This window comes from Manis javanica, chromosome X (assembly GCF_040802235.1).
Source record: "Manis javanica isolate MJ-LG chromosome X, MJ_LKY, whole genome shotgun sequence".
NCBI lineage: Eukaryota > Metazoa > Chordata > Mammalia > Pholidota > Manidae > Manis > Manis javanica.
The window spans coordinates 74314604-74342547 of NC_133174.1; the positions used below are offsets into that span (position 1 = coordinate 74314604).

The window sequence follows — 27944 nt, forward strand, 5'->3', positions numbered from 1 at the left end:
TATCGGATCTGTCATTTTCAAATATATCCTCCCATACTGTAGGGTTCCTTTTTGTTCTATTGATGGTGTCTTTCGCAGTACAGAATCCTTTCAGCTTAATGCAGTCCCACTTGCTCATTTTTGCTGTTGTTTTCCTTGCTCGGGGAGATATGTTCAAGAAGAGGTCACTCATGTTTATGTCTAAGAGGTTTTTGCCTATGTTTTTTTCCAAGAGTTTAATGGTTTCATGACTTACATTCAGGTCTTTGATCCATTTTGAGTTTACCTTTGTATATGGGGTTAGACAAAGGTCCAGTTTCTTTCTCCTACATGTAGGTGTCCAGTTTTGCCAGCACCATCTGTTGAAGAGACTGTCATTTTGCCATTGTATGTCCATGGCTCCATTGTCAAATATTAGTTGACCATATATGTTTGGGTTAATTTCTGGAGTTTCTAATCTGTTCCACTGGTCTGTGGCTCTGTTCTTGTGCCAGTACCAATTTGTCTTGATTACTATGGCTTTGTAGTAGAGCTTGAAGTTGGGGAGTGAGAACCCCCCTACTTTATTCTTCTTTCTCAGGATTGCTTTGGCTATTCGGGGTCTTTGGTGTTTCCATATGAATTTTTGAATTATTTGTTCCAATTCATTGAAGAATGTTGCTGGTAATTTGATAGGGATTGCATCAAATCTGTATATTGCTTTAGGCAGGATGGCCATTTTGACGATATTAATTCTTCCTTGCCATGAGCATGGGATGAGTTTCCATTTGTTAGTGTCCCCTTTAATTTCTCTTATGAATGACTTGTAGTTTTCAGTGTATAAGTATTTCACTTCTTTGGTTAGGTTTATTCCTAGGTATTTTATTCTTTTTGATGCAATTGTGAATGGAATTGTTTTCCTGATTTCTCTTTCTGTTGGTTCATTGTTAGTGTATAGGAAAGCTACAGATTTCTGTGTGTTAATTTTGTATCCTGCAACTTTGCTGTATTCCAATATCAGTTCTAATAGTTTTGGAGTGGAGTCTTTATGGTTTTTTATATACAGTATCATATCATCTGCAAATAGTGACAGTTTAACTTCTTCTTTACCAATCTGGATTCCTTGTATTTCTTTGTTTTTTCTGATTGCCGTGGCTAGGACCTCCAGGACTATGTTAAATAACAGTGGGGAGAGTGGGCATCCCTGTCTGGTTGCCGATCTCAGTCGAAAAGCTTTCAGCATCTCGCTGCTAAGTATGATGTTGGCTGTGGGTTTATCATATATATGGCCTTTATTATATTGAGGACCTTGTCCTCTATTCCCATTTTGCTGAGAGTTTTTATCATGAATGGACATTGAATTTTGTCAAATGCTTTTTCAGCATCTATGGAGATGATCATGTGGTTTTTGTCTTTCTTTTTGTTGATGTGGTGGATGATGTTGATGGATTTTCGAATGTTGTACCATCCTTGCATCCCTGGGATGAATCCCACTTGGTCATGGTGTATGATCCTTTTGATATACTGTTGAATTCTGTTTGCTAATATTTTATTGAGTATTTTTGCATCTACATTCATCAGGGATATTGGTCTGTAATTTTCTTTTTTGGTGGGGTCTTTGCCTGGTTTTGGTATTAGGGTGATGTTGGCTTCATAGAATGAGTTTGGGAGTATTCCCTCCTCTTCTATTTTTTGGAACACTTTAAGGAGAATGGGTATTATGTCTTCTCTGTGTGTCTGATAAAATTCCGAGGTAAATCCCTCTGGCCCCGGGGTTTTGTTCTTGGGTAGTTTTTTGATTACCGTTTCAATTTCTTTGCTCATAATTGGTTTGTTTAACTTTTTGTGTTTCTTCCTTGGTCAGTCTTGGGAGGTTGTATTTTTCTAGGAAGTTGTCCATTTCTTCTAGGTTTTCCAGCTTGTTGGCATATAGGTTTTCATAGTAGTCTTTAATAATTCTTTGTATTTCTGTGGGGTCTGTCGTGATTTTTCCATTCTCATTTCTGATTATGTTGATTTGTGTTGATTCTCTTTTTCTCTTAATAAGTTTGGCTAGAGGCTTACCTATTTTGTTTATTTTCTCAAATTCCCCGCTCTTGGTTTCATTGATTTTTGCTATTGTTTTCTTCTTCTCAATTTTGTTTATTTCTTCTCTGATCTTTATTATGTCCCTCCTTCTGCTGACTTTAGGCCTCATTTGTTCTTCTTTTTCCAGTTTCGATAGTTGTGATGTTAGACTATTCATTTGGGATTGTTCTTCCTTCTTCAGGTGTGCCTGGATCGCTATATACTTTCCTCATAAGACTGTTTTCGCTGCATCCCACAGAAGTTGGGGCTTTGTTTTGTTGTTGTCATTTGTTTCTATATATTCTTTGATCTCTATTTTGATTTGTTCATTGATCCATTGATTATTTAGAAGCATGTTGTTAAGCCTCCATGTGTTTGTGAGCCTTTTTGTTTTCTTTGTAGAATTAATTTCTAGTTTTATACCTTTTGGGTCTGAAAAATTGGTTGGTAGAATTTCAATATTTTGGAATTTACTGAGGCTCTTTTTGTGAGCTAGTATGTGGTCTATTCTGGAGAATGTTCCATGTGCACTTGAGAAGAATGTATATCCTGTTGCTTTTGGATGTAGAGTTCTATAGATGTCTGTTAGGTCCATCTGTTCTAGTGTGTTGTTCAATGCCTGAGTGTCCTTACTTATTTTCTGCCCGGTGGATCTATCCTTTTGGGTGAGTGGTGTGTTGGGGTCTCCTAAGATGAATGCATTGCAGTCTATTTCCCTCTTTAGTTCTGTTAGTATTTGTTTCACAAATGCTGGTGCTGCTGTGTTGGGTGCATATATATTTAGAGTGGTTATATCCTCTTGTTGGACTGAGCCCTTTATCATTATGTAGTGTCCTTCTTTATCTCTTGTTACTTTCTTTGTTTTGAAGTCTATTTTGTCTGATATTAGTACTGCAATCCCTACTTTCTTCTCACTGTTGTTTGCCTGAAATATGTTTTTCCATCCTTTGACTTTTAGTCTGTGTCTGTCTTTGGGTTTGAGGTGAGTTTCTTGTAAGCAGCATATAGATGCGTCTTGCTTTTTTATCCATTCTATTACTCTGTGTCTTTTGATTGGTGTACTAACTCCATTTACATTTAGAGTGACTATTGAGAGATATGTATTTATTGCCATTGCAGGCTTTAGATTCGTGGTTACCACAGGTTCAAGGTTAGCTTCTTTAGTATCTTACTTCCTAACTTAGCTCGCTTATTGAGCTGTTATATACACTGTCTGGAGATTCTTTTCTTCTCTCCCTTCTTATTCCTCCTCCTCCTCCATTCTTCATATGTTGCATGTTTTGTTCTGTGCTCTTTTTAGGAGTGCTCCCATCTAGAGCAGTCCCTGTAAGATGCCCTGTAGATGTGGTTGTGGGAAGCAAATTCCCTCAGCTTTTGCATGTCTGGGAATTGTTTAATACCACCATGATCTTTAAATGATAGTCGTGCTGGATACAGTATCCTTGGTTCAAGGCCCTTCTGTTTCATTGCATTAAATATATCATGCCATTCTCTTCTGGCCTGTAGGGTTTCTGTCGAGAAGTCTGATGTTCACCTGATGGGTTTTCCTTTATAGGTGACCTTTTTCTCTCTAGCTGCCTTTAAAACTCTTTCCTTGTCCTTGATCCTTGCCATTTTAATTATTATGTGTCTTGGTGTTGTCCTCCTTGGATCCTTTCTGTTGGGGGTTCTGTGTATTTCTGTGGTCTTTTCGATTATTTCCTCCCCCAGTTTGAGGAAGTTTTCAGCAAGTATTTCTTCAAAGAGACTTTCTATGCCTTTTCCTCTTTCTTCTTCTCCTGTTACCCCTATAATACAAATATTATTCCTTTTGGATTGGTCACATAGTTCTCTTAGTGTTGTTTCGTTCCTGGAGATCCTTTTATCTCTCTCTATGTCAGCTTCTATATGTTCCTGTTCTCTGGTTTCTATTCCTTCAATGGCCTCTTGCATCTTATCCATTCTGCTTATAAATCCTTCCAGGGATTGTTTCACTTCTGTGATCTCCCTCCGGACTTCATCCCATTGCTCTTGCATTTTTCTCTGCATCTCTGTCAGCATATTTATGATTTTTATTTTGAATTCTTTTTCAGGAGGACTGGTTAGGTCTCTCTCCTTCTCAGGTGTTGTCTCTGTGATCTTTGTCTGCCTGTAGTTTTGCCTTTTCATGGTGATAGAGATAGTTTGCAGAGCTGGTACGAATGACAGCTGGAAGAGCTTTCCTTCTTGTTGGTTTGTGGCCTTCCTGTCCTGGGAGAATAGCAACCTCTAGTGGCTTGTGCTTGGCAGCTGTGCACAGACAGGGCTTCTGCTACCTGCCCGGTTGCTATGAAGTTTATCTCCGCTGTTGCTGTGTGGGTGGCCTGGCTGGGGCTGCTCCTCCAAAATGGTGGAGCCCCGTTGGAGGGGGAGCGGCCGGGAGGCTATTTATCTCCATAATGGGCCTCTGTGCTCCCTGTTGCCCAGGGGGTTAGAGTGCCCAGAGTTCCGCAGATTCCCTGCCTCTGGGCTAAGTGTTCTGTCCTGCCCCTTTAAGACTTCCAAAAAGCACTCTCCAAACCAAAACAACAACAGCAACAACAAAAGAGGAAAAAAAACAAAAGGAAAAAATGCGCGATTTTCTTTGTCCTCAGGCGCCAGTCTCAATCACCCGCTCACCGGTCTTGCTGCCCTGTTTCCTAGTATTGGGGTCCCTGTCCCTTTAAGGGTTCCAATAAGCACTCACCGAAAAAAAGAAAAAAACTGCTCCGGTTTCTTTCCACCCGCCAGGAGCCAGGGTGAGGGGCGCTCGAGTCCCGCCGGAATGGGGCTTGTATCTTACCCCCTTCGCGAGATGCTGGGTTCTCGCAGGTGTGGATGTGGTCTGGATGTTGTCCTGTGTCCTCTGGTCTCTATTTTAGGAAGTTGTCTGTGTTGTTATATTTTCATAATTCTATGTGGTTTTGGGAGGAGAGTTCCTCTGCTCTACTCACGCCGCCATCCTGGCTCCGCCCATCCAGCAGATCTTTTATATTGTATGGTAAATTGTCGTTCCAAACTCTGAGTGATCAGAGAATTTAACGTTTATAACGAAATCTCATGACTATTTCTGACAAATCCACTATGAATTAGGGAGTCACGACGGCCTGATTCACAAAACCCTCTTTTTTGTGTATTACATTGTCTTTGCTTAGGCAGGCTGCTATTACACATTACCATAGACTGAATGGCTTAAACAAGGGAAATTTATTTCTCACAGTTACAGAGGTTGGGAAGTACAATATCAAGGTGTCTACTGATTCCACCCTGGTTAGACTAAACCTTCCTGGCTTACATAGACAGCTACCTACTTGATGTGCCCTCACATGGTAAAGAGAATGAGGAAGCAAACTCACTCTCATGCCTCTTCTTATTAGGGCACTAATCTCATTCTGAGTGCTTCCCCTTCAGGACTCAATTACTTCCTAAAAGGCCAATTTCCAAATACTATTAGGATTAGAATTTCAACATAAGAATTTTGGGAGACATTGAGTCCATAACATATACAATCTAATGTGATTACAATGTCACCTATGCTAGCATATCTGTATTTAAAGTCAGCTGCTTTTTTCCCATTATATCTTTACTTTCAGCAATTTAAAACACAAATTCAGAAAACTAAATCTATATCAGAAACTCAATATACATAATAAGAGATTAGGATACTTATAGAATAAGTTAAAATACTGTTTAGTTGTATTAAAATTTATGAAAATTCACAAAAAGAGCTACCAAACTTATTGATATGTTTAAAGTATTCTTACTGTTTACATATTTCTTTCTTTACTTTCAGGTAAACCTTGCCCATTTTTCCAATTCATTTTTGAAAAGTCCCTGGAATTAAAAAAACAACACATTTTGATACTGAAACAAGGTTTCAGGATCCTTCTAAACACCTTCTGCTCTTTAGCACAGTTTGTGTTAAGCCGAAGCCTCTGCCTTGTCACTGATAATTATGAGACTGTGATCTCAATTTCCTTTGGAAGCTGGTCTTGCATTACGAGCTTTGAATATTAAGACTACAAGATAGAGTATATCAAATTAATAAATTACTAGCTAGGCAAACCATATCTAATTCCTAGCACTTAGCATTTCTGTCAAAGATCCTGGGAGCAAATATTTTAATATTTATGTACTTCAATTTCTTTTCTGTGAAATATACCTCACTTTTTATACAGTTTGTTTCTACACTTACATTTCTTTTGATTGAGTCTACATCAGAAAACTAGTTGGGCTAATTATAAGCCATGTTAGCTCCTCATTTTATTTCACATAAGCCAATTTGGCATTTGCTAGCAAACACATTTTTTAACAACTAATCAAGTCAGAAGAAGTTACCAGTATCTGGTTTAAAAAGTTTGTGGGTTCATCCATGTTTTTTGTTTTCCATTGATTGAGTCCCTATTATGTATCTATTTATGGGAATGGGGTTTGTCTCTCCCCATTAGTTTATGATCTAATGGGGAGAGAAAAACCATAAACAGAATAAATGATTATATAGTTATTGATTAAAAATGTAAATTGATTAAAAATGTAAATAGACTACCCTGATTTATATTTTCCAATTTCTGTGTTGTAAATGTTCCCACCATGACTGATTTCAAATTACCAACAGTTTGATACCTGGGTCATAAAATTACTGGGTATTTAACAAGTAGCTCTAGTTTAGCCAGCTCTAAGACAATACTCTTCTTTAAAGTGTTACATGAAATATAAAATGCTTATCAAATCAAACTCAATACCAATCTCCCCCAGTGTGCATAAACAAACTCATATGTACGATTTTTAAAACATTTTTTGCAGATTTTGTTTCACACTTTATGAGACCAGAGTTCCTGAATCATAACAAGAATGGAAAGTACATATAATGATTTAAATTTTCCTACATTCTCTATGCTTAAATTTTACTGGTAGATGTTTTTTTAGTGTGTTATGTTTGTCTCTAAATTTTCAGAAGAACAGTATGGGATGCAGACAACTGTTATCAAGTGCATATTCACATAATATGTATTTTTGTAATGTGACACTTGTGTTTATTTGAATATTCTTAGTCTCAACCCAACACTTGCTGTGCTTATTCATAAACTTAATATTTGCCTAGTCAGGTGATTTTGGACATTAGAGTGAAATAAAAATGTCAGATTCCTTGGGCCTGTAGATTAGATGGTAATGTTTTATCAGTGTCAATTCCCTGATTTTAAAGGTTTGACTGTGATTGTGTAGGAAAGTATCCTCATTTTAAGGACATAAACATTGGAGTTTTAAGGAGTAATGGGACAACATGTCTGAACCCTAAGGTTAAATGCTTCAGAAGAATACATTGTAATATGCACAAAAACTCCTCAGATTCCCATAAATAGACTTATACATTCAGACTTTATTTGGGCTGGCATCCAATGGTGTGTCTGTTAATCAACTCTTCAAAAAACAAAACAAAAAGACTACCCTGATTTATATTTTCCAATTTCTGTGTTGTAAATGTTCCCACCATGACTGATTTCAAATTACCAACAGTTTGATACCTGGGTCATAAAATTATTGGGTATTTAACAAGTAGCTCTAGTTTAGCCAGCTCTAAGACAATACTCTTCTTTAAAGTGTTACATGAAATATAAAATGCTTATCAAATCAAACTCAATACCAATCTCCCCCAGTGTGCATAAACAAAACAAAACCTTTTCAAACCAGTTTAACTACAAATTTATGTTTCTTCAGGAAAGCATAACATGTTAACTAAAAGTTACAGAAATCTCTATAAAAGTTAATGATAAGCAGTTGTTTTCCAATTGAAATTATACCATCTCAAGATAGAATGATGCCAAATTGGAAGGAGTATAATTGTATTGGGCCTTTTTCTTCTACCACTGTGTAAATATTTCTACTCTGGGGTGAAAAAAGTTTGGTGATTTCAGCTGTTGATTCCTGCAAGTACCCTTAAATAGTAAAAGCTATCAGAAGGAAGAATAGACCTGGCTGTCTATTCACTAGTGTTGTCTTTATTTTCTTTTCACAGGTAGGAGGCAAAGCCATAGCTTTTTAGGGCTCAGGAAGTGATGAGGCTTTTAGAAGCTTAGACTTTTAAAGAAAAATATAGAAAAAATAAAGAAAATTTTACAACCTCCGTGGGTGTAAACAATTAACAATGAATGTTAGATACATAGAACATACCTATGACAGCAACACTGTTGTACATGGTAACCACTAGCTACATGTGGCTCTTTCAATTTAAACTAATTAAATAAAATAAATCTTCAGTTCTTCATTTGCAACTAGCCATATTTCAACTGCTCCATAATCACATAGTACCTGTGGGTAATATATTAGCACAAGTATAGGACATTTGTGTTATTGCAGAATATTTTATAGGTCAATGCTGTTCTAGGCTGGAAGTAGGGTAGATGAAAAGTCTACTCATGGATAATCTCTGAGAAAAAAAGATAAAACATTAAAAAATCAGCAAGTGAGTGTAATTGGTCTTGCTGTCAGCCAGAAAGGATAATTACTACTGAATATTGGCTTGCTCTATTATTTTTTATTTTTTATTTTTATTCATTTTATTATCATTAATGTACAATTACATGAAGAACATTATGGTTACTAGATTCCCCACTTTACCAAGTCCCCCCCCACAAACCCCATTATAGTCTCTGTTCATCAATGTAGTAAGATGCTGTAGACCAACTACCTGTCTTCTCTGTGTTGCACATCCCTCCCTATGCCATCCCCCACATTATACATGCTAATCGTAAGGCCGCCTTTCTTTATACCTGCCCTTAACCCTCCCTTTCCACCCCTCCTGCCCAGTCCATTTCCCCTTGGTAAGCATTAGTCCATTCTTGGGTTCAGTGATTTTGCTGCTGTTATATTCGTTCAGTTTTTCTTTGTTCTTATACTGCACATATGAGTGAAATCATTTGGTACTTGTCATTCTCCACCTGGCTTATTTCACTGAGCATAATACACTCTAGCTCCATCCATGTTGTTGCAAATGGTAGGATCTGGTTTTTTTATGGCTGAGTAATATACCATTGTATACATGTACCACTTCTTCTTTATCCATTCATCTACTGATGGACATTTAGGTTGCTTCCATTTCTTGGCTATTGTAAATATTGCTGCGATAAACATAGGGGTGGACCTGTCTTTTTCAAACTGGAGTGCTGCATTCTTAGGGTAGATTCCTAGAAGTGGAATTCCTGGGTCAAATGGTATTTCTATTTTGAGCTTTTTGAGGAACCTCCATACTGCTTTCCACAATGGTTGAACTAATTTGCATTCCCAACAGCAGCATAGGAGGGTTCCCCTTTCCCCACAACCTCGCCAACATTTGTTATTGTTTGTCTTTTGTTTGGTGGCGATCCTTACTGGTGTGAGGTGATATTCATTGTGGTTTTAATTTGCATTTCTCTGATGACAAGCGATGTGGAGCATCTTTTCATGTGTCTGTTGGCCATCTGAATTTCTTCTTTGGAGAAGTGTTCATTCAGATCCTCTGCCCATAATTTAATTGAATTATTTGCTTTTGTTTGTTGAGGTGTGTGAGCTCTTTATATATTTTGAATGTCAACCCTTTATCGGATCTGCCATTTATGAATATACTCTCCCATACTGTAGGGTATCTTTTTGTTCTATTGATGGTGTTCTTTGCTGTACAGAAGCTTTTCAGCTTGATAAAGTCCCACTTGTTCATTTTTGCTTTTCTTTCCATTGCCCAGGGAGATATGTTCCTGATGAAGTTGCTCATGTTTATAGCCTAGAGATTTTTGCTTAAGTTTTTTTCTAAGAGTTTAATGGTTTCATGACTTACATTCAGGTCTTTGATCCATTTCGAATTTACATTTGTGTATGGGGTTAGACAGTGATCCAGTTTCATTCTCTTACATCTAACTGTCCAGTTTTGACAGCACCATCTGTTGAAGAGACTGTCATTTCGCCATTGTATGTCCATGGCTCCTTTATCAAATATTAATTGACCATATATGTTTGGGTTAATGTCTGGAGTCTCTAATCTGTTCCACTGGTCTGTGGCTCTGTTCTTGGGCCAATACCAAAGTGTCTTGATTAGTATGGCTTTGTAGTAGAGCTTGAAGTTGGGGAGTGAGATCCCCGCAACTTTATTCTTCTATCTCAGGATTGCTTTGGCTATTTGGGGTCTTTGGTGTTTCCATATGAATTTTTTAACTATTTGTTCCAGTTCGTTGAAGAATGTTGCTGGTAATTTGATAGGGATTGCATCAAATCTGTATATTGCTTTGGGCAGTATGGCCACTTTGACGATATTAATTCTTCCTAGCCAAGAGCATGGGATGAGTTTCCATCTGTTAGTGTCCCCTTCAATTTCTCTTAAGAGTGACTTGTAGTTTTCAGAGTATAAGTCTTTCACTTCTTTGGTTAGGTTTATTCCTAGGTATTTTATTCTTTTTGATGCAATTGTGAATGGAGTTGTTTTCCTGATTTCTCTTTCTGTTGGTTCATTGTTAGTGTATAGGAAAGCCACAGATTTCTGTGTGTTAATTTTGTATCCTGCAATTTTGCTGTATTCCGATATCAGTTCTAGTAGTTTGGGGGTGGAGTCTTTAGGGTTTTTTATGCACAGTATCATGTCATCTGCAAATAGTGGCAGTTTAACTTCTTCCTTAAAAATCTGGATTCCTTGTGTTTTTTGGTTTTGTCTGATTGCCGTGGCTAGGACCTCCAGTACTATGTTAAATAACAATGGGGAGAGTGGGCATCCCTGTCTTGTTCCCGATCTCAGAGGAAAAGCTTTCAGCTTCTCGCTGTTCAATATAATGTTGGCTGTGGGTTTATCATAAATGGCCTTTATTATGTTGAGGTACTTGCCCTCTATTCCCATTTTGCTGAGAGTTTTTATCAGGAATGGATGTTGTATTTTGTCAAATGCTTTTTCAGCATCTATGGAGATGATCATGTGGTTTTTGTCCTTCTTTTTGTTTATGTGGCGGATGATGTTGATGGACTTTCGAATGTTGTACCATCCTTGCATCCCGGGGATGAATCCCATTTGGTCATGGTGTAAGATCCTTTTAATGTATATTTGAATTCGGTTTGCTAATATTTTGTTGAGTATTTTTGCTCTACGTTCATCAGGGATATTGGTCTGTAGTTTTCTTTTTTGGTGGGATCTTTGCCTGCTTTTGGTATTAAGGTGATGTTAGCTTCATAGAATGAGTTTTTGAGTATCCCCTCCTCTTCTATTTTTTTGGAAAACTTTAAGGAGAATGGGTATTATGTCTTCCCTGTATGTCTGATAAAATTCCCAGGTGAATCCAACTGGCCTGGAGGTTTTGTTCTTTGGTAGTTTTTTGATTACCACTTCAATTTCGTTGCTGGTAATTGGTCTGTTTAGATTTTCTGTTTCTTTCTGGGTCAGTCTAGGAAGGTTGTATTTTTCTAGGAAGTTGTCCATTTCTCCTAGGTTTCCCAGCTTGTTAGCATATAGGTTTTCATAGTACTCTCTAATAATTCTTTGTATTTCTGTGGGGTCCGTCGTGATTGTTCCTTTGTCATTTCTGATACTGCTGATTTGTGTTGACTCTCTTTTCCTCTTAATAAGTCTGGCTAGAGGCTTATCTATTTTGTTTATTTTCTCGAAGAACCAGCTCTTGGTTTCATTGATTTTTGCTATTGTTTTATTCTTCTCAATTTTATTTATTTCTTCTCTGATCTTTGTTATGTCCCTCCTTCTGCTGACCTTAGACCTCATTTGTTCTTCTTTTTCCAATTTCGATAATTGTGACATTAGACCATTCATTTGGGATTGCTCTTCCTTCTTTAAATATGCCTGGATTGCTATATACTTTCCTCTTAAGACTGCTTTTGATGTGTCCCATAGTAGTTGGGGCTTTGTGTTGTTGTTGTTTGTTTCCATATATTGCTGGATCTCAATTTTGATTTAGTCATTGATCCATTGATTATTTAGGAGCGTGTTGTTAAGCCTCCATGTGTTTGTGAGCCTTTTTGCTTTCTTTGTACAGTTTATTTCTAGTTTTATGCCTTTGTGGTCTGAAAAGTTGGTTGGTAGGATTTCAGTCTTTTGGAATTTACTGAGGCTCTTTTCGTGGCCTGGTATGTTGTCTATCCTGGAGAATGTTCCATGTGCACTTGAGAAGAATGTGTATCCTGTTGCTTTTGTATGTAGAGTTCTGTAGATGTCTATTAGGTCCATCTGTTCTAGGGTGTTGTTCAGTGCCTCTGTGTCCTTACTTATTTTCTGTCTGGTGGATCTGTCCTTTGGAGTGAGTGGTGTTTTGATGTCTCCTAGAATGAATGCATTGCATTCTATTTCCTCAATTTGTTCTGTTAGTATTTGTTTCAGGTATGTTGGTGCTCCTGTATTGGGTGCATATATATTTATAATGGTTATATGCTCTTGTTGGACTGAGCCCTTTATCATTATGTAATGTCCTTCTTTATCTTTTGTTACTTTATTTTGAGGTCAGTTTTGTCTAATACCAGAATTGCAACACCTGCTTTCTTCTCTCTGTTGTTTGCATGAAATATCTTTTTCCATGCCTTGACTTTAAGTCTGTGCATGTCTTTGGGTTTAAGGTGAGTCTCTTGTAAGCAGCATATGGATGGATCTTGCTTTTTTATCCATTCTATTACTCTGTGTCTTTTGATTGGTGCATTCAGTCCATTTACATTTAGGGTGATTATTGAAAGGTATGTACTTATTACCCTTGCAGGCTTTAAGTTTGTGGTTACCAAAGGTTCAGGGTTAGCTTCTCTACTATCTTACTGTCTAACTTAACTCGCTTGTTGAGCTATTATAAACATGGTCTGATGATTCTATATTTCTCTATCTTCTTATTCCTCCTCCTCCCTTCTTCATATGTTTGGTGTTTTGTTCTGTGCTCTTTTTATGAGTGCTCCCATCTAGAGTATTCCCTTTATTATGCCCTGTAGAGGTGGTTTGTGGGAGGCAAGTTCCTCAACTTTTGCTTCTGTGGGAATTGTTTAATCCCTCCCTCATATTTAAAAGATAATCGTGCTGGATACAGTAGTCTTGGTTTGAGGCCCTTCTGTTTCATTGCATTAAGTATATCATGCCATTCTCTTCTGGATTGTAAGGTTTCTGTTGATGATAGCCTGATGGGTTTTCCTTTGTAGGTAACCTTTTTTTTGTCTCTGGCTGCCTTTAATACTTTGTCCTTGTCTTTGATCTTTGACATTTTAATTATTATGTGTCTTGGTGTTGCCCTCCTTGGATCACTTGTCATGGGAGTTCTGTGTACCTCTGTGGTCTGAGAGGCCATTTCCTCCCCTAGTTTGGGGAAGTTTTCAGCAATTACTTCTTCAAAGACACTTTCTATCCCTTTCTCTCTCTCTTCTTCTCGTACCCCTATAATGCGGATATTGTTCCAGTTTGATTGGTCACTCAGTCCTCTTAAAATTCTTTCATTCCCGGAGATCCTTTTACCTCTCTCTACATCAGCTTTTGTGCATTCCTCTTCTCTGTTTTCCAATCCATTAATGGTGTCTTGCATCTCGTCCATTGTGTTTTGAAGTCCTTCCAGAGCTTGTTTTATTTCTGTATTCTCCTTCCTTAGTTCTTGCATATTTCTCTGCAAGTCCATCAGCATGATTATGACTTTTGTTTTGAATTCTTTTTCAGGAAGACTGGTTAAATCTATCTCCCCAGGTTCCTTCTCAGGGGAATATGTAGAAGATGTTGAAGCTGTCTGTGTTAGTCTTGTCTGGATCATATTTTTTTGCCTTTTCGTGTTGACAGGTGCTATTCACTATCAGCTGGGAGGGCCAAACTTTTCACTTGCTACTGGCCTTTCTTTACTGGGACAACTGCGACCCCCTAGTGGCTTGTGTTGGGTAATTGCGTGTAGACTGGGTCTTTGTGTCTTGCCCGGCTGATATGGAGGAAGCTCCCTTTCTGAGGGCAGGGTGTGTCTTACGCTGCTTCTCTGCTTTCGCAGTGCCAGAAGGGGTAGTGGACGGGGGTGCTGTTTGGCTGTTTACCTCCATGAGGGTTCTCAGAGCTGTTGCCCAGGGGTTTAGTGCGCCCAGTTTTCCCTGTAATTTCCAGCCACTGGACTGTGACCTGTGTTGTTTCCGTCCTGCTGTTCCATCCCTGTCCCTTTAAGACTTTCTAAAAGCACTCGCTTTTCTTTGTCACAGGGGCATCAGCTTTGGAACCCGCTCAGAGTTCTTGCTGCCCTGTTTCACTAGTTTCCAGCCCTCCATGCATGCACTGTGTCTGCACTCTGGTGCGGGTGGCTGGGGCTGGGTGTTTAGCAGTCCTGGGCTCCGTCTCCCTCCCGCTGGGAGCTGGGGGGAGGTGTGCCTGGGTCCCGCCGGGCTGGGGTTTGTATCTTACCCCTTTCACCAGGCGCTGGGCTCTCACACATGTGGATGTAGTCTGGCTGTTGTCCTGTGTCTTCTGGTCTCTCTTGTAGGATTAGTTGTATGTGTTGTATTTTCAAAAATATATATGTTTTTGGGAGGAGATTCCCACTGTCCTACTCATGCTGCCATGTTGGCTCCACCCCCTTCTTTTTCCAATTTTGATAACTGTGACGTTAGACTATTCATTTGGGTTTGTTCTTCCTTCTTTAAATATGCCTGGATTGCTCTATATTTTCCTCTTAAGACTGCTTTCGCTGCATACAAGAGAAGTTGGGGCTTTGTGTTGTTGTTGTCATTTATTTCCATATATTGCTGGATCTCCATTTTAATTTGGTCATTGATCCATTGACTATTTATGAGCATGTTGTTAAGCCTCCATGTGTTTGTGAGCCTTTTTGCTTTCTTTGTGCAATTTAGTTCTACTTTTATACCTTTATGGTCTGAAAAGTTGTTTGATAGAATTTCAAAGTGTTTGAATTTACTGAGGCTCTTTTTGTAGCCTAGTATGTGGTCTGTTCTGGAGAATGTTCCATGTGTACTTGAGAATCATGTGCATCCTGTTGCTTTTGGGTGTAGAGTTCTATAGATGTCTATTAGGTCCATCTATTCTATTGTGTTTTTCAGTGCCTCTGTGTCCTTTCTTATTTTCTCTCTGGTGGATCTGTCCTTTGGAGTAAATGGTGTGTTGAAATCTCCACAATTGAATGCATTGCATTCTATTTCTTCCTTTATTTCTTTTAGTATTTGTTCCACATATGCTGATGCTCCTGTGATGGGTGCATATATATTTATAATGGTTATATCCTCTTGTTGGACTGAGCCCTTTATCATTATGTTATGTCCTTCTTTATCTCTTGTTACTTTCTTTGTTTTGAAGACTATTTTGTCTGATACTAGTACTGCACTGCCTGCTTTTTTCCCCTATTGTTTGCATAAAATATCTTTTTCCATCCCTTGACTTTTAGTCTGTGCATGTCTTTAGGTTTAAGGTTATTCTCTTGTAAGCAGCATATAGATGGGTCTTGTTTTTTCATCCATTCAGTTACCCTATGTCTTTTGATTTGTACATTCAGTCCATTTACATTTAAGGTGATTATCGATAGGTATGTACTTATTGCCATTTCAGGTTTAGATTCGTGGTTACCAAAGTTTGCAGGTTACTTTCCTTACTATCTAAGAGTCTAACTTAACTCACTTAGTATGCTGTTACAAACACAATCTAAAGGTTCTTTTCTATTTCTCCTCCTTTTTCTTCCTCCTTCACCCTTCATATATTAGATATCAAATTCTGTACTTTTTGTCTATCCCTTGATTAACTTTGAGGATAGTTAATTTAATCTTACATTTGCTTCACTATTATCTGTTCTACTTCCTTTCCTGTTGTTTTTTTTACCTCTGGTGACAGCTATTCAACCTTAGGACCACTTCCATCTATAGACTCTAGATGGACTGTAGAGATGGTTTGTGGGAGGTAAATTCTCTCATCTTTTGCTTAGTTGAAAATTGTTTAATCCCTCCTTCAAATTTAAATGATAATCTTGCCAGATAAAGTAATCTTAGTTCCAGGCCCTTCTGCTTCATGGCATTAAATACATCATGTCTCTCCCTTCTGGCCTGTAAGGTTTCTGCTGAGAAGTGTGATTTTAGCCTAATGGGCTTTCCTTTGTATGTTATCTTATTTCTGTCTCTGGCTGCTTTTAGCAGTCTGTCCTTATCCTTGATCTTTCCCATTTTAATTACTATGTGTCTTGTTGTTGTCCTCCTTGAGTCCCTTTTGTTGGGAGATCTGTGGATCTCTATGGCCTGAGAGAGTATGTCCTTCTCCAGATTGGGGAAGTTTTCAGCAACTACCTCCTCTAAGACACTTTCTATCCCTTTCTCTCTCTCTTCTTCTTCTGGTATCCCTCTACTGCGAATATTGTTCTGCTTGGATTGGTCTCACTGTTCTCTCAATATTCTTTCATTCTTAGAGATCCTTTTTTCTCTCTGTGCCTCAGCTTCATTATATTCCTCTTCTCTAGTTTCTGTTTCATTTATCGTCTCCTCCACCATATCCAACCTGCTTTTAATACCCTCCATTGTGCTCTTCAACGATTGGATCTCTGACCTGAATTCGTTCCTGAATTCTTGGATGTCTTTCTTTACCTCCATTAGAATGCTGATGATTTTTATTTTGAATTCCCTTTCAGGAAAAGTCACGAGGTCCATATCATTTAAATCTTTCTTGGGAGTTGTATTAATAATTTTACTCTGGACACCAATTGCATTTCATGTTTGTATATAGCACCCTCTAGTGTCCAGAATATCCATTCTGGAGCTGCTCAGCCCCTGAAGCAATGTCGCGCCTGCCGGCTTCTGTGCTTGTCTCTGCTGCCTGAGCCAGTGGGCCGGGCACACAGGTATGTTTTTGTTCCAACGCAGCTAGATATGGATCCCTGCTTTCCACAAGCTGCTGGAATCCCAGTCTCCCCAGGAACTCAGCCTGTATTAACTTTCCAACCTGATAGTCATGCGAATCTCATGAAAGTACCATGAAATGTAGGTTTGTGCTGCCAGAACAGCTCTCCATAGCTAGGTATTCAGCAGTCCCAAGCCTTCCACTCCCTCCCTTCTCTGTTTCTCTTCCTCCCACCAGTGAGCTGGGGTGGGGGAAGGGCTCGGGTCCCGTGGAGCCACAGCTATGGTACGTTACCCCATTTGGTGAGGTCTGCTTTTCTGCAGGTTTATGCAGTCTGGCGCTGTCCTCTTTCCTGTTGCTCTCTCAGGATTATTTGCACCAATTATATTTTCTAATTGTATCCAGTTTTAGGAGGAAGCCTCTGTCTCTCCTCTCACGCTGACATCTTTGATCTCTTCTTGCTCTATTATTTTTATCATCATGTTCTGCTAGAAAACAGAGAGTGAGAACATGGAATTCACTGATTTAGCAAAGTTTTAACATGTGCAATGGACTATGTTACATTGTCTTATCAAAAACCCAAAAACTAAACAGATATAAGCCCCACCCCCAAAAGAATTTATAGAAGTATATATACTGTTAGTGGCTAGGGCAATCATATTTTGTTAACTAAGTAAGATACTTCAAGAAGCAGATTTCATTCAGGCAGTATGGCATAATGATTTAGGCCATGTGCTCTGAAGTTAGACTGTCTTCCTGTATGTGAATCCTCATTTCACCATTACTTGTTATGTGACTTCATGTAGTTTACCTACTTGTATCTCAATTTGCCTCAGATCTCAGTGAAATGGGGATAATAATTGTATCTCCCTCATAGTGTTAATGAGGGACTAAATGCAATAAATCTTGTTAATGCACTTAGAGCACTATTTGGCATGTAGTAAATAGTGTATATTGCCTGATATTATTCTATTTGAATATGTTTATATTCAAGGATCTATATCCAAATATTAGTAAGTGGAAACCAATATGGTGGCTGAGAGCTAGGCTGATAAAAATGTAACTTCAACTATATGCATTCTTCATATAACTTCTCATTAGTAGCAGGACCAAGCATTCCTCTACCACTAGATGCATATGAGTGTTGTACCCTTCCTCTAGAGACCATTTATTTGTTCACCTGTAATGGTTGCTTTGATCTTCATTACCACTAAAGGTTAGAGATTATGAACTGGAGAGGAGTGTCCATTGTAATATCAAAATTGATCTGATTTCTTTATGATTTTAAATTATGTTTCAATGTTTACATGTGGATTATTTAGTCTTTAGTTTGTCCTACAACCATATATACACCATATGAAAACAGCCATAGACCTTCCTTCTATCCCCAGTGGATACAGTAGGCACTCAATAAATGTTGCTTGAATGAATGCAAACTAATGATTCGTTGAATATTAAACTTTGGGGAGTGTTTCCAACATAAATGGTCATTAGTGATACAGACTTTAATTCTGAAATTGGATAAGACATTAAAAGTTACAAACAAATGCTTTGTTGTTGTTTGTTTCTGTTTTTGTTTTTATTTTTGCCAGAACTAATCTGAGAATATTATTATGCCGGCCACATGGTCTTTAGTTCTGACTGAGATCCCTTTACTGTTGGCTTAGCTCTTAGCATTTGTGGCTAATAACTAATATAGCAATACCATGAACTGGAAATTGCATTATGATCAGAATAGGTTTGCACTCTATTCATGTTTCAATCACATCGTTAAATGTGGTAAAAACTGAAGAGCAAAATAGGTAAAATACCTGACTTGTATGAAAACCTATTTCCTATTTGACATTTAAGTATCTTATAATTTTTTTTCTGTATTTTTGGAAAACTGTAACACCAGTATGCTATAGTTTTCTCTGATAATGAATTTAAGAAATTTGAGTATGAAGCTGTTATTTGGCTGTTTACCAATACCATCTGATTATCTGTGTTTTTTTTTTTTTGGCTGAGCAGCTGGCAATTAATGAATTGATAGGAAATGGTCACAAGGCAGTGGCATTAGCATGTGAACATCTGGTATTAAAATTAGTCAACACGGAGAGGTTTTTTTGTGTGATAATTCAAATTTACTGAAAAATTACCAGTTGAGTCTTAAATTAAGCTTTATGGAAAGGCAAAACTATTATTAGTTTTTAGAACATGAGATGAAGATGCAGTGAGTGAGAATTGAGGGTAATATGGGGGCAGGGGTGTTTGCGTGGGTGGCAGAGGTCCAAGCCTACAACGTAATTTAGAAGCCATGCATTTTCCAACTGAACTATCCATTCTTCTATTTGAGGGCATTTACATGCTATGAGTAGCTATTATGGCTGATTCCCTTAAGCTGCAGCCTCTTCCAGAAAAGTTGATCACATAGAAGAGGTGAGAGGGTCCACACAGGTCACAGAAAGGGTGTGCCTATAATTTTGGACTCCTCCATGGTTACATGTTCCAGCTGCATCTCCAGTTTGCCTGTTTCTTCTAAGTCCATGCAAACCCTGCCATATACATCTATGTTAATGTAAATACAACTGGCAATTGGTGATTGTAGAAAGCGATTAACTCTTAAACTGATTCATAAAGATTAATAAAGTGTCATGTTTCTGATACTATTCAGAGATACCAAATTTGGCATCAAATTTTCCTCAGGATTAGTGGCAAGCCAAATTAGCAGCAACAATGAACAAACTTTTTATTTTCCTGTCCCTGATTTCATTATTAAAATCTGTTAGGTTACAATCTGTTCTGCTTCTGTAGAACTCTAGTGACAGTACAGAAGGAGCTCATCAATTAAATATGAAATATCAAGACAAATGCATGAATAAAATATCTAGCATTCAGATAAATTTCCAAAAACCACTCCTCAGTAGTAAAATGCCATTAAATCCTTTAGGAACTCATTAATAGATTAACATTTGGAAGAGTAATTACAGTTAGAGTTGAATTCCAATTAAATAAAAATAAAAAGGCAAAGTATATATTACATAATCCCACTGAATGCTTTTAAGAATCAATATTATAAAATATCAGAGGCAACAATTTAACATTGAAATCATTGTTATTAAGACAACTATGCACATATGCACATACATATAAACACATGTTTAGTATGCACATATTAGTACTTCATAACTTCTGAGTATACTACCATATTTCCAAGGATGTTAAAGTACTATATTGAGATGATTTAAGAAGGTCTCTATGAAAACAGGCAGGATTGATGCTTTATGCCCAATAAACATAATCTAAACCAAATTAACTGTGTTAAACCTTGTATAAAACTAAATTTTCTAAACATTGATTGATCCTGCTCCTTAACGTTCAAATGTACTTTCAAATGATTTACTATGATAAATATCACCTTTGACCACTTGTGACATGTCCCCAACATAAAAGTAAAATAGTGTGATTGAAGAGGGGATTGTATATACTAATAAATCACAATAACTGTTATTAACTAGTAACCAACTGATCAATAATATTCTATAACATCTTTCTTTTTAGATATAAGCCTTCAACTATATGTGAGCATATATAAGCATCTGAATTATTATTGCAGATAATTTTATTAATTGCAAGGGGAAATGGGGATTTTATTGGGTAAGGATGTATCAGTTTTGGAAATCTCCCTCCTCTGCTACTTTGACTAAATCTGGAGACTTCTGTAGTGTTTCAGAAGAGCTACAGCTGTTTTTGATGGGGCATGAAGGAAATACATGATGAATAACAGGGTTGTAAAAGTCATAAATGGCAAATAAAATGAAGTCATCAATGAGTAAAAATGATTGGAGTTTTAGAGCTGCAATTTTCCTTTTTAAATGTCCTTATTGATTTGTTGCAAATACTGTTAACCCTGTATTTGGCAAATGGTGAGGACATTATCACTAGTGTTCTCATTTGTAATAAAACAGATTAACTTGCTGTGAAATTTTAACTAGGCTGAGGCACAACAGTAGCCACCTAATGAACCGAAGCACATTGCAGTTAAGTAGCTAAATCAATGCATACTGATTACAGGGCTGAAAAATGAATCTGTTTACTTGCAAAGAAGAAATTGTTCATAGAACTATTCATTATTTTAGAAGAAATTAAACATTCTCAGTTTCACACAGATATATACTTTTAAACCCATCTAATTCTTAATCAATATAAGGCACTGTACTCATCTAATATAATTTAGCTTGCAAAAAAAGTCTGACCTCTGTGTGCCTTAAGAAAACAATAACAATAACCGAACTTTGATTGAATTTGAAAAGTGTAGGTTACATAATCTTACATGCAAAATGTTGCTTTCACTCTATGCCATATCAAAGTTGGTTTATTGTTTCACCTATTATGCTGCTGAAAATGTCAAAGAATGAATTTGAGTAAATTGAGTTCATATTCTTTGTTCATATGCTAATATTAAACATTTTGGGAGACCCCTCTTTATAGTATTGTTTTTTTCTCATTATTCATCAAACTTTCTATTTGTGTAGTCTTCTATTTTCTTTAAAATTCACGTGAGCTTTTATTTTTTATTAGGCAGAGTGGGCAAGGGCAAGTGTTACTGTCAGTTAGATTCTCTTACTTTTCCAAAGCATCAACTTTATGAATCACTCAAAAATTTTCCATTTTTATTATGGTAAAATATATTGCTATGTGTATGACTCTTGTTGACTACACAGTGATTTTGTTTGTTCAGTTCTATTTTTGCTCAGTAACTGCTGTACTTTGTCCCTGTCCATTCATTCAGATATCCATTAGAGATAAACATAGTTCATTAAAAAAATACTTATTTTTTCAGCAAATTTGCAGTGTTAGAATTCAAAGACAAATATTGAATGTTCTATACATTATGCACATAGTTTCGTATAGAATCATCCAGGCTGCACAATTGCAAAACGCAAAAAAATGTTTTGACCTCATATGTTAAATTCTTTACATTGGTATGCGTGTATGTGTACACATGGTATTTAGAGAATATACTTTTAATCATGATAGTTTAATTTCACAGCTAGACCTTTCAAAAAGTAAAAGGTAATGTGGTATAAGGGCTATGTTTATCTTGCTGCCCAACCCCATACCATCACTCCAGAATACAAATGTAATTACTTGAAAAAGAAAACTTGATTCTTTTCTTCTGCGTTGCTTGTTTCATTTGCTTTCACCATGTATACACAGTGTTACAACTATTTATTGGTATACAAAATATAAATGGCATGTATATTTCTCTGCTATAAAACATTGTTTTTGAAGTACGACAACAGTTATAAACCCTTTAAAATGCAATGTACATTTACAGTTATCAGTATTTAATTATAATACTGTTGGTAATACACTCTACTATTCTTTTCATTAAAATTATCAAATGTTAATTAAATGCTAAACATAATATGAAACACCATTTAAAAATGAACATACATTGATGACTTTATTAGGTTTTTATTGATGCTCTAACAAATTATGACAAATTTAGTGGCTTGAAACTGTATTGTTATTTATTATGTCACAGTTCTGTAAAGTTGGATGTCTGACATGGTTCTCACTGAGCTGAAGTCAAGGTATTGGCAGGGCTGCATTTCTTTCTGTAGCTTTCAGGGAAGAATCTGTTTGCTCTCCTTTTCCACCTTCTAGCAACCAGCCACATTTCTTGGCTCATGGTTCCCTTTCTCCACCTTCAAATCCAGCAATGCTGCATCTCTGATCATTTTTCCATAACTGTATCTCCTTCTGACTGTCCCTTTCTGCCTTCAAGATAATCCAGTGTAATATCTCTATCTCAAGATTCTCTATCACACCTGAAAAGTCAATTTTGCTGTGTATGGTAACATATTCACAAGTTCCAGCTGTTAGGATGTGGCTTGGACATCTTTGGGGGCCATTATTCTGCCTGTCACATTGACAAAATTTGAAAAATGTTAATTTTTACTAATGAAATAATAACCTTTAACTTTCACACTATTATTTATGCATTAAGCAAACACAGTTTTTCCTTAGGGGATTTATAAATTTTAGGCTTCTCAGGCAAAATCAATGTGAAAATGTACAAGCACATATTTAATGAACAAATGCTTAATGTAATGATTAGAATACTGATGTCATAATTATGGATAATTAGACAGAACATTTAATTTATGAAATTTATTATGGATGAATTAAATATTTTATAGAACAAGAATTCACTGTCCCAGCATGTCTGTCAACCAGTCACGTTTATTGCATATATGCATAAGCACTGCAATTTGGTTATTTTACTGATCAAATTAACTGAATGATTGTCAGATTTATTCATGAATTTGTGATGCATAAACATAGTGAATAACAATGGTTTTATAGCAATATTCATAATCACAAAAGTTTTGAAAGCTGTAACAGTTGCTGTAGATGAATGTAAAAGAAATATTTTATTTTTATTTAAATTCCTCATTTAAAACTATAAAAATCTAAGCTACTAAGGAATTGATATTTGTAGGTCTAGGTCTTAGTGTTAGTTTGGAAAACCCATGATTGTGTCCTGTAGCTGCCTAACTGTTTTGCTGGCAGAATGCAACATAGATTCCTAAGGTCTGATAGGTTACAGGTATATTATTTCCATAATTTCTGTGCAGAAGGACTCAACATGTACCAGGTGCCACTATTTGTGAATTTTTTTCCCAAGGTTCTCAAGTATTTACCTTTGGAAGGTTTTCTTACTCATAGAGTAGGATAACCCTCCAGGCCTTGGCATGAACTTTATATCAGTGTAGAACCTTACAAAATCAATAACCTTCACTACACACCTGTGTTCATAATGCCTTATGAATTTTCTAGGAAAATAAATGGAAGCTAACTTTTTTTGAATGTCTACCATGTATCTGGCATGGCACTGAGCCCTTTCGCTTTCTGTTCCTATTTAACCCTAATGATATCCTGTTAATTTCACAAGAACAAAAATTATGCTTTTGCCTAAAGATCTGTGTTAAGACCAGGTTACTATGGATGTGCGCACTGTTAGGATAAATGAGAAGTCAACATTTCAAATGTTAGGGACTCAACCAGCATGAAAAAGTCAGTGCACAGATGGCATTTCCTTTTGCATTTCCTTTTGTGTCAGGAACGGATTCCAGAGAGTCCTTCTCCTGCTCCCTCCCTGGAAGAGAGTCACCGCCCTGGAAGCCAGACCTCCTCCCACCCTAGCAGCAGTGTGTCCAGCTCTCCCTCTCAGATGGATCACCATTCAGAGAGAATGGGTGAGTGTCTGAAACAAGGAATTGAAAGATGCTCTTTCAAGGAAGTTCTTCATCAGGCAATAGAGGAAAAAGAAGCTGGAGGAACTGATGTCATCTTAATATAAATGGCTTTCTGAAGTGGTCATCTTTTTTTTTCTCTGAAGTAATATGTATAACAAAACAAAATTAAGTGTTAAAAGTTTGTTCTCTGAAAGGCCCTTCACTAACTGTGTCAGTGGATCTCATACAAGGTATTTTTTGTAGAGTATATGCTAATTTAATATGTTGGTATTTTACAGCTAGTGTGATACAATATACTTGTTACATTCACAGCATCCTTAGAATAATGGAAGGTAAGATATACTTTAGGCAGTCAATCACTTAAGAGTGATTAAAAAAATGAATCAGAACATGATTTTCTACAATCTTGACAATTTAGATAACAGTTATTTAACATACTTTTCCCTACATTTTTTTTATTGTATTACACCATAGAGACTATTCCAGAAATATTACCATGTTATTGTCGGTGATGTGGCATACTGGAGACTTGAGTCTAGCCATTGTTCTTGCACTAACCAGCTATGAGATTTCGGGTATTTCACTTAATCACGAGTTTGTTTACCTAATATACACAAATAATTACTGCCCTGCCTAATCCACTTGTTTTTTGTGAGGTCAAATTAAATAATATGTGGAAAAACACTTCAAAAGTTTAAAGCGCTCAGGAAATGTGAGGGATAAGCACTTATTTTTCTGTGTGTGGGTTTACCTTGATAGCTTACCATCTCCTGCTGTCTGATCCTACTCAGGTATACAGATGTTATACTAAGTGCCCTCAGCGGTAACAAATTCACATTTCATATATAATAATTATGAACCAAGTGAGCTAGGTAAAACCTTTGTTTATCTTCTGTACCTATACAATCCAGTTTCCTAAGTAGCCATTTCCTTTAGGGAAAATAATTTCTGCTCTTCTTTTACTCTTATTATAGGGATGTTCTTTATGTGAACTCTACATTTTTACATGTCCTAATAGTAATTGCTTCAAGCCTCTCCAAAATAATTGTGTGTGGAGGGGGTGGTGGAAGGAGAGGAATTTAAGGTTTCAGGGAGGGTATTAGATTATGGATTTGTGCCAGAGAAAGATGAAGATGATTTCTCCCTTGTGGAAATTGATCCAAGTCTCACTTAGCCTGTCAATATTATATATTGTTTGTGGCTTTTTAGCATCATTGTGATCTCAGTGGGTCTCAAGTCTGGCTCCCCTTTATAATCATCTGTGGAGTGCTTACAACTCTAGATGCACAGACCACATGCTTGGAGTTTGATTTACCTGGTCTGGAATAGAGCCTGGCAGCAGTGCTTTGTCTTCCTTTACAGTAACTCCTCCGGAGATTTTAATGTGCAGCCAGTGTTAAGAGCCACTGAGATAGAACTTAAGGCTAATGGCCCTAAAGGAGTAAGTTTAATTCCTGGAAGATATGTAAGAGGTATTCTAACTCTCTGTTCTGTGGACACAGACTACCTGGTTGTTACAATATTGTAACTGATTCAAAGGCCTCTGAGCAAGACAAGCCAATATAGTCAAATGACCATTAATGAATCAAGAAATGAAGACACATATGCTTCTGCTGGGATAATCTTTGTATTGATGAAGGTGAAGGAGAGAGGAAAGGGAGAAAGAGAATTGTTTATTGAGTGCTGGCTAAAAGAGGAGGACATAGGGAAATATACTCTGTGGTAGAGATATCATCAGAGAATGGCATCTTACATTTAGAAGTAAAATCAAATATTTCAAAAGCAATGTAATATTCCAAAAAAATCTTGGCAACGTAAAACTTTTCTAATTCCACTGATACTAATTAGGTTTTCTATGCACATTCCACAATTGTCCAAGCATGGTAGTAAGATTGTCTATAAATGAAGTAAAAGGTTTGATGATTTTTATTTTAAAGTGACTATTTTACTTATAGAGCTCAAAAGTTTTAATAAAATATAACTAAAGGGAATTAAGAGATAAAATTTGGCATGTTTTTTGGCCAACTATGAAAATTGACATGCTTTTACTGTTTAAGTATACATGTTTTGTGAAGAAGCACTTACAATAATTCTCAGCAACATTTTAGCTATTAATTTTACTATATATATATTTGCCAAAACTCTGTAAAGTGGAATAATGCCTAATTATTTTAAATGCATGAAATTAAGTGGTAAATTCCTTTCAGAAGCATTTTGGGAAATATACTCTTAATAATAGAGGTAAATAGCTAATTTTCATTGTATTTTAAAAGAAATATTTTAAATGGTTTAAAAGAAATATATCGGCAATTATATATGCACTATATATTAATTATACTTTAAAAATTCACATGATTATGGAGTTTACTGATTTTTAAATTATATGAACACCAAACCAACTAAAATCTTGTCACTCTTGCACAAGTAGAAGTGTATAAAATTTGTGTTGGTTGTTATTGGAGTAAAGTAGCTGTGTATGTTATTATTTTTTGCCTTTCTTTTGGGTATTTTGCAAGAAAATTACTGTTATATCTCTTATTTGTAGTTATGATTCCCAACAATAGAGAGGAACTCATTGTTGATCAGGATAATGGACCAACCATCAAAAAATTCCTAAGAGATAATAAAGGTAAAATGATTTTTGCTTATTTGATGGACATGTAAAGATCAGAAACTAAGTCAGTTAACATCCCAGTGCTGTATATTGCATCCACATTTTTCTAAGTCAGAATAGATCTATACTGGCATTGGATAAATTCTTTTAGTAGTAAAAACAAACAATGTTTACCTGAAGCTTGTTTATTTGATGTTACAAATTACATGTCATCTGGAAGTAAGTTTGTGCCTATGGTTGGAAACATTAACTTAAGTCTTTTTATTAAGCCTGATCAGAGATACCTGACCCTTTTTTTATGCATGCACTTTGTTAACTATGTTTAAATGACTCACCATTTGATGGTTATGTTTAAAAAACTGAGTTGCTGTTGTGGAAGAGAGATGCTCCCCTCAACCCTCAAAAGCAATTTAAAAATACATGCGAACTTGGACATTGCAAATTAAAGCTTTGCAAGTTACTCTAATGAAGTATTTACCTGAAATATTGATAGATATGCTTTTGACCCACTGAGGTACACATATCACCTCTGCATAGTATCCAGTTTTTTTCTTAGGGTATCTGTTTAAAGAATGCAGGGAGAGTAAGAATTTAAAAGTTATGTTATATTGATATGAAAACTGAGTACAACTTGTTAAAAAGTCTGAAAAGGTAAGAGAAAAGGAAAATGTATCAGCATATTTTAGAGGTTATGTATTACGGCTGTCACCATGAGTTAGATGGTAACTCTAAACAATGTAGGCTAACATGTAATTTACCAGATCAGGTGGTCTGTTTGTTCTTCACTGTAGGGTGCGTTTTTCTTCTATCTATACTAGTCATGCTCACAATATATAGAGATAAAAAGACTCCATGAGCTGAAGAGTTAATGGATAAATTTTTCTTTCTTCTCTAGACTGAACTTTCTTCCTTAATTACCTAGATAAGCATTTTAGTTAGAATTTGGAATAATGTATGACTTTAATTTCATTGATCCATGGTTGGTTTCCTTGTCACATGTTTACTCTTTCTTATTGAGACTCTAAAAGGTTATACCCTCTGGGGCCCCAAGATGTAAATGATTGATTTCAGGATAGTTGTCAGAAGGGAAGAAGTCAGGCTCAGTATATTAAACTAGCCAAACTCTTACACCAGTAATGAAATTCTAGTTAAAGATGAAAGTCCATTCATAATCCTGCAACAATTTGTTACTGGGACCTATTTCCCACCAAATCATGACTATTTGAAGGACAGTTTGGTAGTAAAGTAGCTTTTCTAGGAAAATCTCAAGCTGTACATGATG

The 27944-nt window shown here is 36.5% G+C and overlaps 1 protein-coding gene across 2 annotated transcripts in view; it reads left to right on the forward strand.

Annotated features, from left to right (window-relative positions):
• The window catches only part of DACH2 (dachshund family transcription factor 2), a 722046-nt gene that overhangs the window by 556074 nt on the left and 138028 nt on the right, over nt 1-27944 (forward strand). For both annotated transcript variants that reach the window (XR_012127367.1, XM_073227574.1), the window contains exons 7-8: nt 23913-24048; nt 26594-26677. Coding sequence is in view for 1 of the 2 variants with exons in the window: in XM_073227574.1 (XP_073083675.1) it covers nt 23913-24048; nt 26594-26677 (220 nt within the window). In the remaining variant the exon portion in view is untranslated. The remainder of the gene's footprint in view (nt 1-23912; nt 24049-26593; nt 26678-27944) is intronic.